At 37.3% G+C, this 12,990-nt stretch overlaps 2 protein-coding genes across 3 annotated transcripts; both read left to right on the top strand.

Annotated features, from left to right (window-relative positions):
• The first annotated feature begins 236 nt into the window (after positions 1 to 236).
• On the top strand, positions 237 to 2,296 carry LOC115976932 (F-box/LRR-repeat protein At4g14103-like). The gene is made up of 2 exons (XM_031098503.1): positions 237 to 1,523; positions 1,654 to 2,296. The coding sequence occupies exons 1-2, from the start codon at positions 360 to 362 to the stop codon at positions 2,095 to 2,097; spliced, it is 1,608 nt and encodes a 535-aa protein (XP_030954363.1). The 5' UTR covers positions 237 to 359; the 3' UTR covers positions 2,098 to 2,296.
• Positions 2,297 to 2,720: 424 nt separating this feature from the next.
• Positions 2,721 to 12,606, top strand: LOC115976929 (F-box/LRR-repeat protein At4g14103-like). 2 transcript variants are annotated; one of them, XM_031098502.1, is made up of 3 exons: positions 2,721 to 5,819; positions 6,226 to 7,432; positions 7,563 to 8,561. In XM_031098502.1, exons 2-3 carry the CDS (start codon positions 6,344 to 6,346, stop codon positions 8,034 to 8,036), a joined length of 1,563 nt encoding a protein of 520 aa, XP_030954362.1. In that variant the 5' UTR covers positions 2,721 to 5,819; positions 6,226 to 6,343; the 3' UTR covers positions 8,037 to 8,561. The 2 variants fall into 2 exon arrangements, with proteins under 2 accessions (XP_030954362.1, XP_030954360.1); XM_031098500.1 differs by lacking the exons at positions 2,721 to 5,819; positions 6,226 to 7,432; positions 7,563 to 8,561 and adding exons at positions 10,630 to 11,892; positions 12,010 to 12,606.
• The last annotated feature ends 384 nt before the right edge of the window (positions 12,607 to 12,990 follow it).

Here is a 12,990-nt window from a genome sequence, read left to right as displayed (position 1 = left end):
TAGCTTTTGTTTCTTTGTATCAATAAAGTATTTATTCAGTAAAAAAAAAAAGAAAAAAAAAAGAAAGAAAGATAACTAATAAAGAAACTTTTATAAATTCAATTGAGTTTAATATATATAAAAAATTACATAATTTTTTTAAAAACAATATTATAGTTTGAAAATAACAGATAATACTATATAATATGCACTAACGACGTCGTTTCTTGTATGCAATTTCATTCCCCTAATAAATGTTCGTCTGCCTCATTTCAGAATAAGATTAACCCTTTAGCTGCCAAAATCCCCAAAATTGAAACAAACCCTTCTCATTCTCACTCACAGACACAGTGAATCGGAAGCTGATTGGAGCTACTAGCATGAAGGGTCAGACGAGAGAGTCCATGGAGGAAGAAGAAGAAGAAGAGGAGAGGAGATCAGAGAAGCAGAGAATAGAGAGAGCAGAGAGGGCAGAAAGGAGAGACGTGAGAGCTGAAAGGAGAGATCTTCTTCTGATAAATCTTAGAGCGAGGCCTTGCTGTTGCGGTGGGAGTTCATCCAATTCCCTCTCTTCTTCTTCTGCTGATGACTATAAAGACATAATTAGCAGTCTACCGGACTGTCTCCTCACCCATATCCTCTCCTTTCTCCCAACCCGAGCCTCAGTCGCCACAAGCATTTTATCGAACAGGTGGAGGTCTCTTTGGAAACTCGTCCCAGTTCTCGACTTGGACCAGCGCTTGCTTTTTACTCGATCAGACACAGATTACCCAGGCCCAACGAGGACCAACTCAAATTTCAGCTTCCTGGATGCAGTGTCCAACATCTGGGCTCTTCGCAATGCCATTCCCTTACCCTTACCCTTACGCAAGTTGCTCCTTCATTGGACCTCCAATTGTGACACATTCCTTGTCAGCACATGGGTCCAAGATACCCTTATGCATGGCTGTCTGCAAGAGCTCAATCTCTACATATTAAATGGTCCTAATCCACCTCTGGAGATGCCTACCACTCTCTTCTTTAGTTCTTCATTAGTCTCCCTCAAATTGACAGGTGCCATTCTTCTCAATCCTCCTCCTGCTTCTGCTTCTGCTTCAACTTTCCCAAGTCTCCGGACACTTACACTTGGAAATGTTAGATATGCAAAGCATGACTCTATCTCCACACTCCTCGCCACCTGCCCTGTCCTCCAAGATTTTAGCCTCTCAGTGGATAGTTACAATTTTCGAGGTTTGGGCAAGAGTGCAGGCAAGGTCAATGTCATTGTACTGGTACCTACACTGAGAACATTGTATATACAATGGCCTGCTGATGACTGTTGGCTTTACAAACTGCAGATAAACACCCCGGCTCTTGAGAGGTTTCATTTTTTTGGTGGTCTGGGTGAGTATGTTGTGTTGGAAAACCTCCCCAACCTAGTTGAAACAATCATTGAACTTGAAGATAATGATTCAAATACTGTAGATTATACAAATAAGATATGGGACTTCATGGATTCACTCTATAACGTTGTATCCATGAAATTCAACCTAGAAACCGCCAAGGTAAGGACATGTTACGTTTTTCATGCTCTAACTCTCTTATCATTAATTAAATGGCTCAATACTACTTAATAATATTGTTCTGAGTGGGTTGTGACTTTTGTGGAACTGTGATTGTTACGTGGTCGTGCAGATCCTCTGCTATGGTCCTATGGATGGTCTTCCCATGTTTGATAATTTGACTTCCTTGACATTTGAGGGTAATATCTGGCCTTCCTATTATATGTGGCCTGCAGTACATCTCTTGCTTTGTCAGGCTCCAAAGCTACAAACACTTGGCTTTGAATTGACATTCCTAGGTGGCCACAATGGTTGCCCACCTGACCATCACTTGGAGAAGACGCATTATGTTCCTGAATGTCTGTCATCACATCTTACAACCTGTTATTATAAAGGATTTTCAGGGCATGAGGTTGAGATGGAACTTGTTCGACAAGTCTTGAAGGAAGCTTATATATTAAAGACAATGAATATCACTTTTGAAAGTCGTCTAGACTCAGAGATAAAGCTTCATGCTTGCAAGAAATTAAGAAAGCTTCAAAGGAGGTATCCTACTTGTCAAATTGAATTTGACTAAGGACAATTCGATTTTTAAGTTCACTTTCTTAATTTGTGAGAAGCAATAGCTTTGTGGGAATGCCCATTACTCTTTGCATCTTTCATTTGAAACTTCAATGGATTCAAGATTAGAATATTTGTTTAATGTTTAAATTCTCTGTACTTGTATTTTTCTTTCGAAAAGGAAAAAAAAAGCATAGAATATATTGTGCTTGCTATATCCACAAAGTTACAAACATGTTTCATTACATGGAGGCCCCATGCAGCTTATAGAAGTGAGAGCAGCCGTCATGGTGCAGACTCAATTTTGCTCTGAGGGTTGTTAAAGGTGGTAGAGGGAGCTTGTTTTGTTAAGATATCAGTCTTTATTTCTTTAGTTGGTTTCTGCTTGAGCGATTTGGTGGGAAAAATTAGCTTCCTAAGCCCATCGCATATGCTTCTCTTTGTTTGTAAAAGTGGTGTCAAAGGTGGAGCAAATTTTGTGGGCTTTTGAAGATGCTTCTACTAATGACTTCTATTGTTATCTTGTTTACAGTTTTTACCCCATTCTTGCATTAGTTCACTCGTGTCTAGAGACTTGGTCCCTGGCTTCTCTATAAATTCTATCACTCCAATCTTTGTTGCAGATTATGTTTCTTTGAGTGGTATGGAGACCTTCATGAATCATTTCATATTTTCCAGCTTAGTGATGTATTGGATTATGGTACAGCAGATTTTTAGAAAATGATGGTATGAGAGTATTAGAAAATATTGTTTTGCCTAATGCCTTTGCAGATTTACTTGTTAAACCAATGAAAAGCCTTGTTCTTGCTAGTGATGAACTTGAAAATTCGGAAGAATTATCTTGAACCTGCTGATGAAAAAGATAAATCTAAAAAGAAAGGCACTTAGAAAACAAAAATAGTTTAGCTAGAACCAATACCAGAATTCCTAAAGAGGGATTGTATGGTTAATCTCTGTGTAGTGGGTGGTCAATGATCACATATTAAATGGTATTGCTATTTAGTGCATTTTTTAAGGTAAATATGTTGATAGCTTATAGTATTTTTTTTCCACTTTCTTTGATCACAATGAAATAAAGTTTAATGATTCTGCACAAAAAAATAAAAAAGGTGTGGCTATTCAGTTGGTGTCTACAGAATTATAAAATTTGCTCATGTCATTCATCTTTACTTTACAATTATGGCAGTTGTGGCCTGAGAAATTTCAAAATAAAGCCTATGGGGTGACACCAAGAAGGCAGATCGGCTTTGCAATCCAGAATTAAGTAAAATTGTAACTGAATGTACTTGTTCAGAAGACTGGGTTTTAAGTAATGAAAAACTGGCAGAGTTACAAAAGCTAATCCACCATAACGAAATTTCTTGCTTGTATTGTCATGGTGCAGAATCAATTTTGCTCTGAGGGTTGTTGAAGGTGGTAAAAAGGGGGATTCTTTTGTTAATATTTCAATCTTTATTTCCTTAAATGGTTTCAGTTTGAGTGATTTGGTGGGAAAAATTAGCTTTCAAAGGTGGAATGCTTTTACTGATGACTTCTATTGTTATCTTTTTTACAGTTTTTACCTTATTCATGTCTTAGTTCACTTATGAATGGAGACTTGGTGCTCTGGCTTCTCTATACATTTTATAACTACAATCTTTGTTGAAGATTATGTTTCTTCAAATGATATGGGGAACTTCTTCACGAATCATTCAACATTCTCAATTATACGATTCAAATGATGTGGCAATTTCTTCATTCCTCTTGAATATTGCATGTCACCTGCTTTGATTTAATATCTCGTGGTGAGGCCATATGCATATGTAATTAGGTCCATGTTTGTGCATCTCATTTTCTGTCTTTGCTATTTTGGAGTTGATTCCTATGCTTTAGGGGCAAAATGCTTTAAGATTTAATTTGTATCTACCATCTCCTTCAATTTTGCTAGTTTTTAGTTAGCATGTTTTCATTTTATTATTTTTTTCTCCTGATATAGAATGTGCTTGCTGATTTCTTGTTCTCCTGGAGCTTCCCTCCCCAAATATTTGATCGATAATATCTTTTTGTATTCTTGCTAAGATGAGATCAGGGACCAAGTCTCTAGACACGAGTGAACTAATGAATCACAACAGTTCTAGTGCAACCTTAATATCTTTTGGTGTGGCTATATGCATAAATAATAAGGTCCATGTTTATGTGATTCATTTTTTGTCTTTGCCATGTTGGAGTTTATATGCTATAGAGGCGTCCTTCAAATATGCTAGTTTTTGATAAGCATGTTTTCAATTTGGGATTTTTCCCCCTTAATATAGCATAAATTTGCTGATTACTGGTTCTCCCTAAGCTCCTTCTTTATTCCTTTTTTCTGCCAGAAGATCCAATTGATAAAATTTTATTGTATCCTTGCTAAGATGACGAATGTGAATACAGGTTATAAATTTTCATTTGCTATGCTTCTCATAAGCTGCTTGACTTTTATGTATTTGATTTTTTTTTTAAAGAAGAAAAAACTCTAGCTGTGTATATAAATCTTTATACTTTGTTTTCAAACAATAGCTAGTCAATAGTAATCATAGGTGCAAAGAGCTTACTACTTGCACGCACTTATCTTGTAATAAGGAGTAGGAACCTTATTGATACCCTCCACCATGAATGGAACCATGAAGCCAGTTGGAAGATTTTTGTGGCTGGTTGACTTGCAAACCATTAAGGAAAATCGCTTGAGTACTACAAGAACAGAGCATAAACTCATTTGAGCAAGCACTAAAACTGGTAGGTTTACAGTAAGGAGTGCCTATTGGGTTTAATTCATTCATGGAAGAGCCAAAGTGAAGGAGAAAGCTCAGATAATCAATGATGACAAAGTTTCTAGAATCGTTTTTGCTGAACAAAAATTCCTAACAATGTAAAGGATTTCGGGTGGAGAGATTGCTGGAAAGAATTTTAGCAAGAAGACATGTTCAGGTCGATCCAAACTATGAATGATGCAATGAGAATTTGGAAAGGGTTCTACGCACTTTGTGGTTAGAGAATGATCCAAGCTATGAATGATGCAAGGAGGTTTAGAACAATTTTCCACAGTTGCTTCAGTATGTTAGAGAAGTCCCCATTAACTCTCTCTTTTCAACAAGCCAATGCATGGACTATGCCAGTGGGCAGGAGTTTGAGCTATTTCTAATGGTGGCTTGGTCAATTTGTTGTTCTAGGAATGTGTTTTAAGTTTGAAGATGCTCCGAGAGTCCAATTTTCAAATGCAAAGGCACTGCTGCAGGAGTTCAAAAGAGTTCACGAACGGTCAGAGGTGGCTAGATTCTCCCGGATAGCACAATGGAGTACATAGCAACAGGTAATCTACAAAATCAATTCTGAAGGAGCTCTGTTTATAGATACCCCAATGGTCAGGATTTGGTTTGGTGCTCTGTTGAAAAAGGCCTTGTGTTGTTGCGGGGTAAGCCTACGTGATCTAGAGGAAGTTGAACTTATTGCAGCATCATAGGCCCTTCGGTTTGCACATAAAATGAAGGGTGATTGTAAAAACTTGTTGGAGCAATTGTTCATTGATCCATGATGCTGAGATATCTGCTGCAAACTTTGAGATCCTACTCAATTAGTCACGTCAGGTGAGAGAGCAATCAAGTTGCTCATTGTCTGGTCAGACACGCTCAGCATAATAGTGATCCTTATGTATGGCATGAAGAATGTTCTAGTGTTATTCAGAGGTGGATGTTAAAAGATGTATCCAATTTTTACAACTATAAGGTATAATTTGTTGTTTTTTGAAACTTTCATGGTTGAATTTATTACTTAAAAAACTATAAAGTTTAATTTGCTATCTCCTTAAAATAAAAGATAGGTTTAAATTGTAGTTTATCCTTTCTTTTTCTTTTCAAAATAGTTAAATTAAAAACTATTGATTCTTGGTTCAAGCACAACTCCAAAGAAACTTCTATAAATAACTAATCAATAATTAATCAAGAAACTTTTATAAATTCAATTGAGTTTAATATAAAATAATTAAAAAAAAATTACATAATTTTTTTTAAAAACAATATTATAATAGTTTGAAAATAACAGATAATATTATTATATAATACGCACTAACGACGTCGTTTCTTATATGCCATTTCATTTGCCTAATAATAAATGTTCATCTGTCTCATTTCAGAATCCAGGATTATCCCTTTAGCTGCCAAAACTCCCAAAATTTAAACAAACCCTTCTCATTCTCATTCTCATTCTCACTCACAGACACAGTTAATCGGTAGCTGATTCGAGCTACTAGCATGAAGGGTCAGAGGAGGGAGTCCATGGAGGAAGAAAAAGAAGAGGAGAGGAAATCAGAGAGGCAGAGAAGAGAGAGAGCAGAGAGGGCAGAAAGGAGAGATGTTCTGAGAGCGAGACCTTGCGGTTGCGGTGGGAGTTCATCCCTCTCTTCTTCTACTGATGACTACAAAGACATAATTAGCAGTCTACCGGACTGTCTCCTCATCCATATCCTCTCCTTTCTCCCAACCCGAGCCTCAGTCGCCACAAGCATTTTATCGAGCAGGTGGAGGTCTCTTTGGAAACTCGTCCCAGTTCTCGACTTGGACCAGCGCTTGCCTTTTACTCAATCAGACACAGATTACCCAGGCCCAACGAGGACCAACTCAAATTTCAGCTTTCTGGATGCAGTGTCCAACATCTGGGCTCTTCGCAATGCCATTCCCTTGAGCAAGTTGCGCCTTGATTGGACTTCCAATTGTGACTCATTTCTTGTCGATACATGGGTCCAAGATACCCTTCTACGTGGCGGCCTGAAAGAGCTCCATCTCTTCATATTTACTAAACCACCTCTGGAGATGCCTACCACTCTCTTCTTTAGTTCCACATTAGTCTCCCTCAGATTGACAGGTGCCATTCTTCTCAATCCTCCTCCTGCTTCCGCTTCAACTTTCCCAAGTCTACGGACTCTTGCACTTGGAAGTGTTAGATATGCAAAGCATGACTCTATCTCCACACTCCTCGCCGCCTGCCCTGTACTCCAAGATTTGAGCCTCTCAGTGGAAACTTCCAATTTTTATGGTTTGGGTGAGAGTGCAGGCAAGGTCAAAGTCATTGTATTGGTACCTACGCTGAAAACATTGGATATACTATGGCCTGCTGATGAGTGTTGGCTTTACAAACTGCAGATAAACACCCCGGCTCTTGAGAGGTTTGATTTTTTTGGTGGTTTGGGTGAGTATGTTGTGTTGGAAAACCTCCCCAACCTAGTTGAAACAGTCATTGAACTTGAAGATGATGATTCGGTAGATTATAAAAATAGGATATGGGACTTCATGGAATCACTCTATAACGTTGTATCCATGAAATTCAACCTAGATACCGCCAGGGTAAGGACATGTTACGTTTTTCATGCTCTAACTCTCTTATCATTAATTAAATGGCTCAATACTACTTAATAATATTGTTCTGAGTGGGTTGTGACTTTTGTGGAACTGTGATTGTTATGTGGTCGTGCAGATCCTCTGCTATGGTCCTATGGATGGTCTTCCCATGTTTAATAATTTGACTTCCTTGACATTTGATGGTAATATTTGGCCTTGCCATTATATGTGGCCTGCAGTACAACTCTTGCTTTGTCAGGCTCCAAAGGTACAAACACTTGGCTTTGAATTGACATTCCAGGGTGACTACAATGGTTACCAACCTGACCATCGCTTGGAGAATTGCATGGAGAAGACGCTTTATGATCCTGAATGTCTGTCATCACATCTTACAACCTGTTATTATAAAGGATTTTCAGGGCATGAGGTTGAGATGGAACTTGTTCGACAAGTCTTGGAGGAAGCATATATATTGAAGACAATGAATATCACTTTTGAAAGTCGTCTAGACACAGAGATAAAGCTTCATGCTTGCAAGAAATTAAGAAAGCTTCAAAGGAGGTATCCTACTTGTCAAATTGAATTTGACAAAGGACAATTCAATTTTTAAGTTCACTTTCTTAATTTGTGAGAAGCAATAGATTTGTGGGAATGCCCATTACTCTTTGCATCTTTCATTTGAAACTTCAATGGATTCAAGATTAGAATATTTGTTTAATGTTTAAATTCTCTGTACATGTATTTTTCTTTTGAAAAGGAAAAAAAAAGAATAGAATATATTGTGCTTGCTATATCCACAAACATGTTTCATAACATGGAGGCCCCATGCAGCTTATAGAAGTGAGTCCAGCCATCATGGTGCAGACTCAATTTTGCTCTGAGGGTTGTTAAAGGTGGTAGAGGTATCTTGTTTTGTTAAGATATCAATCTTTATTTCTTTAGTTGGTTTCTGCTTGAGCAATTTGGTGGGAAAAATTAGCTTCCTAAGCCCATCGCATATGCTTCGCTTTGATTGTAAAAGTGGTGTCAAAGGTGGAGCAAATTTTGTGGGCTTTTGAAGATGCTTCTACTGATGACTTCTATTGTTATCTTGTTTACAATTTTTACCCCATTCTTGCATTAGTTCACTCATGTCTAGAGACATGGTCCCTGGCTTCTCTATAAATTCTATCACTCCAATCATTTCATATTTTCCAGCCTAGTGATGTATTGCATTATGGTACAGCAGATTTTTAGAAAATGATGGTATGATAGTATTAGAAAATATTGTTTTGCCTAATGCCTTTGCAGATTTACTTGTTAAACCAATGGAAAGCCTTGTTCTTGCTAGTGATGAACTTGAAAATTCGGAAGAATTATGTTGAACCTGCTGATGAAAAAGATAAATCTAAAAAGAAAGGCACTTAGAAAACAAAAATAGTTTTGCTAGAACTAGTACCCGAATTCATAAAGAGGGATTGTATGGCTAATCTCTGTGTAGTGGGTGGTCAATGATCACATATTAAATGGTATTGCTATTTAGTGCATTTGTTAAGGTAAATATGTTGATAGCTGATAGCTTTTTATTCCACTTTCTTTGATCACAAAAAATAAAGTTTAATGATTCTGCACAAAAAATAAAAAGGTTTGGCTATTCAGTTGGTGTGTACAGAATTATAAAATTTGCTCATGTCAGTCATCTTTACTTCACAATTATGGCAGTTGTGGCCTGAGAAATTTCAAAATAAAGCCTATGGGGTGACACCAAGAAGGCGGATCAGCTTTGCAATCCAGAATTAAGTAAAATTGTAACTGAATGTACTTGTTTAGAAGACTGGGTTTTAAGTACCGAAAAACTGGCAAGAGTTACAAAAGTTAATCCACCATAACGAAATTTCTTGCTTGTATTGCCATGGTGCAGAATCAATTTTGCTCTAAGGGTTGTTGAAGGTGGTGAAGGGGGATTCTTTTGTTTATATTTCAATCTTTATTTCTTTAAATGGTTTCGGTTTGAGTGATTTGGTGGGAAAATTTAGCTTTCAAAGGTGGAATGCTTTTACTGATGGCTTCTATTGTTATCTTGTTTACAATTTTTACCTTATTCATGTCTTAGTTCACTTATGAATGGAAACTTGGTGCTCTGGCTTCTCTATACATTTTATAACTACAATCTTTGTTGTAGATTATGTTTCTTCAAATGATATGGGGAAGTTCTTCACGAATCATTGCAACATTCTCATTTATACGATTCAGATGATGTGGCAATTACTTAATTCCTCTTGAATATTGCATGTCACCTGCGTTGATTCAATATCTTGTGGTGGGGCCATATGCATATGAAATTAGGTCCATGTTTGTGCATTTTATTTTCTATCTTTGCTATTTTGGAGTTTATTTCACGGGCAAAATGCTTTAAGATTTAATTTGTATCTACCATCTCCTTCAATTTTGCTAGTTTTTAATTCGCATGCTTTCATTTTATTATTTTTTATCCTGATATAGAATGTGCTTGCTGATTTCTTTTTCTCCAGGAGCTTCTTCTTCTTCTTCTTTTTTCCTCCCCAAATATTCGGTCAATGAAATCTTTTTGTATTCTTGCTGAGATGAGACCACTGATACCTCCCCAAATATTCGGTCGATAAAATCTTTTTGTATTCTTGTTGAGATGAGACATTGATACAAAGGGGAGAATATTTTTTTTGTTAAAATTAATCTATTAATTCTCATGGAAGATATATGTATCATAATTCTCAGACCATAAGCACATAAATTAGATCAGAGTTAAGAAAAACAACTTAAACAAAAGGCAATCAATACACAAATCCTATTAATTTAATGAAAAAAAAAGAAGTCAAATACATACCTGCAGAGCAGGCAGTGTATATACTCTCTTTATATTAAGAATTTTAAGTTTTGATGAAGTCTATACAAACAAAGAGGAATTTATTAAAAAAAAAAATCTAATACATCAAAAATCAAGAAGTTGATAAAATGCTCAACAGAACGTTGATGAGGCATCTTGAGATCAAAAGATGAGTTATAAGTGCATGTTTTTTTTTTTTTTTTTTGAATTAAAAAAAAAATATTATAGTTTGAAAATAAAAGATAATTTTTTATAATACATACTAACGACGTCGTTTCTTGTATGCCATTTGCCTAATTAATTAATAAATGTTTTTTTTTTTGGTTAAACAATTAATAAATGTTTGTCTGTCTCGTTTCATAACTCATTGACTGACATTCGTTGTTGTTGTTGTTGTGTTGTATGAATCCAAGATTAACCCTTTAGCTACCAAATCCCCAAAATTGAAACAAACCCTTCACACAGACACAGTAAATAAGAACCGGAATCGGAAGCTAGCATGAAGGGCCAGAGGAGAGAATCCATGGAGGAAGAAGAAGAGGAGAGGAGATCAGAGAGGCAGAGAATAGAGAGAGCAGAGAGGGCAGAAAGAAGAGGTGTTCTGAGGGCGAGGCCTTGCGGTTGCGGTGGGAGTTCATCCAATTCCCTCTCTTCTTCTTCTACTGATGACTACAAAGACATAATTAGCAGTCTACCGGACTGTCTCCTCATCCATATCCTCTCCTTTCTCCCAACACGAGCCTCAGTCGCCACAAGCATTTTATCGAGCAGGTGGAGGTCTCTTTGGAAACTCGTTCCAGTTCTCGACTTGGACCAGCGCACGCTTTTTACTCGATTAGACACAGAGTACCCAGGCCCAACGAGGACCAACTCAAATTTCAGCTTCCTGGATGCAGTGTCCAACATCTGGGCTCTTCGCAATGCCATTCCCTTACCCTTACCCTTACGCAAGTTGCTTCTTCATTGGACCTCCAATTGTGACACATTCCTTGTCAGCACATGGGTCCAACATACCCTTCTGCATGGCTGTCTGCAAGAGCTCAATCTCTACATATTAAATGGTCCTAATCCACCTCTGGAGATGCCTACCACTCCCTTCTTTAGTTCAACATTAGTCTCCCTCAGATTGACAGGTGCCATTCTTCTCAATCCTCCTCCTGCTTCTGCTTCTGCTTCAACTTTCCCAAGTCTCCGGACTCTTACACTTGGAAATGTTAGATATGCAAAGCATGACTCTGTCTCCACGCTCCTCGCCGCCTGCCCTGTCCTCCAAGATTTGAGCCTCACAGTGTCTACAAGCAAGTTTTATGGTTTAGGCGAGAGTGCAGGCAAGGTCAATGTCATTGTACTGATACCCACGCTGAAAACATTGTATATACAATGGCCTGCTGATGACTGTTGGCTTTACAAACTCCAGATAAACACCCCGGCTCTTGAGTGGTTTCGTTTCGAAGGTGGTTTGGGTGAGGAAGTTGTGTTGGAAAACCTCCCCAACCTAGTTGAAGCAGTCATTGAACTTGAATATGATGATTCAAATTCTGTAGATTATGCAAAGAGGGTTTTGGACTTCTCAAGACCACTCCTTAACGTTCAATCCTTGAAATTGAGTATAGAAGACCCAGAGGTAATGGCACGTTACAATTTAACATGTTCTAAACCTCTGTCATTAATTAAATTGCTAGATACTTGGTAATATTGTTGTGACTTTGTGAAAACGTGTGATTGTTGTGTTGATGTGCAGATCTTCTGCAATCCTTATAAGGATGGTATTCCCATGTTTCATAATTTGTCTTCCTTGATGTTTTATGGTGAACTTTGTCCTGATTGGTGTGAATGGGATGTAGTACAACTCATGCTTTGTCAGGCTCCAAAGCTACAAATACTTGCCTTTAAATTGACACTCTACGATCAATCTTACCATTCTAATTTCGATTCTGATTTCGAATGTCACTACCACTTGAAGGAGGAATTTTATGTTCCTGAATGTCTGTCATCACACCTTACAACCTGTTACTATAAAGGCTTTTCAGGGAATGGGATTGAGATGGAACTTGTTAGACATGTCTTGAAGGAAGCAAAAGTACTAAAGACAATGAAAATCACTGTTGAAAGTAATCTAAGTTCAAAGGCGAAGCATCGTATTCACAAGAAATTAATGAATTTTCAAAGGAGCTCTCGTACTTGTCAAATTGAATTTGACGAAGGACATCTTGATTTGTATTCTGATGCAGCATTAGTTTTATGAGAATGCCCGTTATTTTTTGCATCTTTCATTTGAAACTTTATTTGATTCAAGATTAGAATATTTGTTTAATGGTGAAATTTCCTTTCTCTCTCTCTACTTGTTTTTCTTTTGAAAAAAAGGAGAAGCATAGAATAGATATTGCTTGCTATATCCACTAACATGTTTATAATATGGATGCCCCATGAAGCTCGTAATTCTAAACTTTGTTGATGCTGAAGTGAGTCAAGCTGTCATGATGCGGGCTCAATTTTGCTCTGATGGCTGTTGAAGGTGGAAGAGGGGGCTTCTTTTGTCAATATTTCAATATTTATTTCTTTAATTGGTTTCAGTTTGAGTGATTTGATGGGGGAAAAATAGCTACTTAGCCCATGGCATATGCTTCTCTTTGATTGTAAAAGTGGTGTTAACGGTGGAGCAAATTTTGTGGGCTTCTGAGGATTCTTCTCTTGTTATCTTGTTTATAGCTTTACCTTATTC

Source organism: Quercus lobata, chromosome 2 (genome assembly GCF_001633185.2).
Source record: "Quercus lobata isolate SW786 chromosome 2, ValleyOak3.0 Primary Assembly, whole genome shotgun sequence".
Lineage (NCBI taxonomy): Eukaryota > Viridiplantae > Streptophyta > Magnoliopsida > Fagales > Fagaceae > Quercus > Quercus lobata.
The sequence above is the reverse complement of the archived record's forward strand: the minus strand, read 5'-3'. Positions and strand labels throughout refer to the sequence as shown.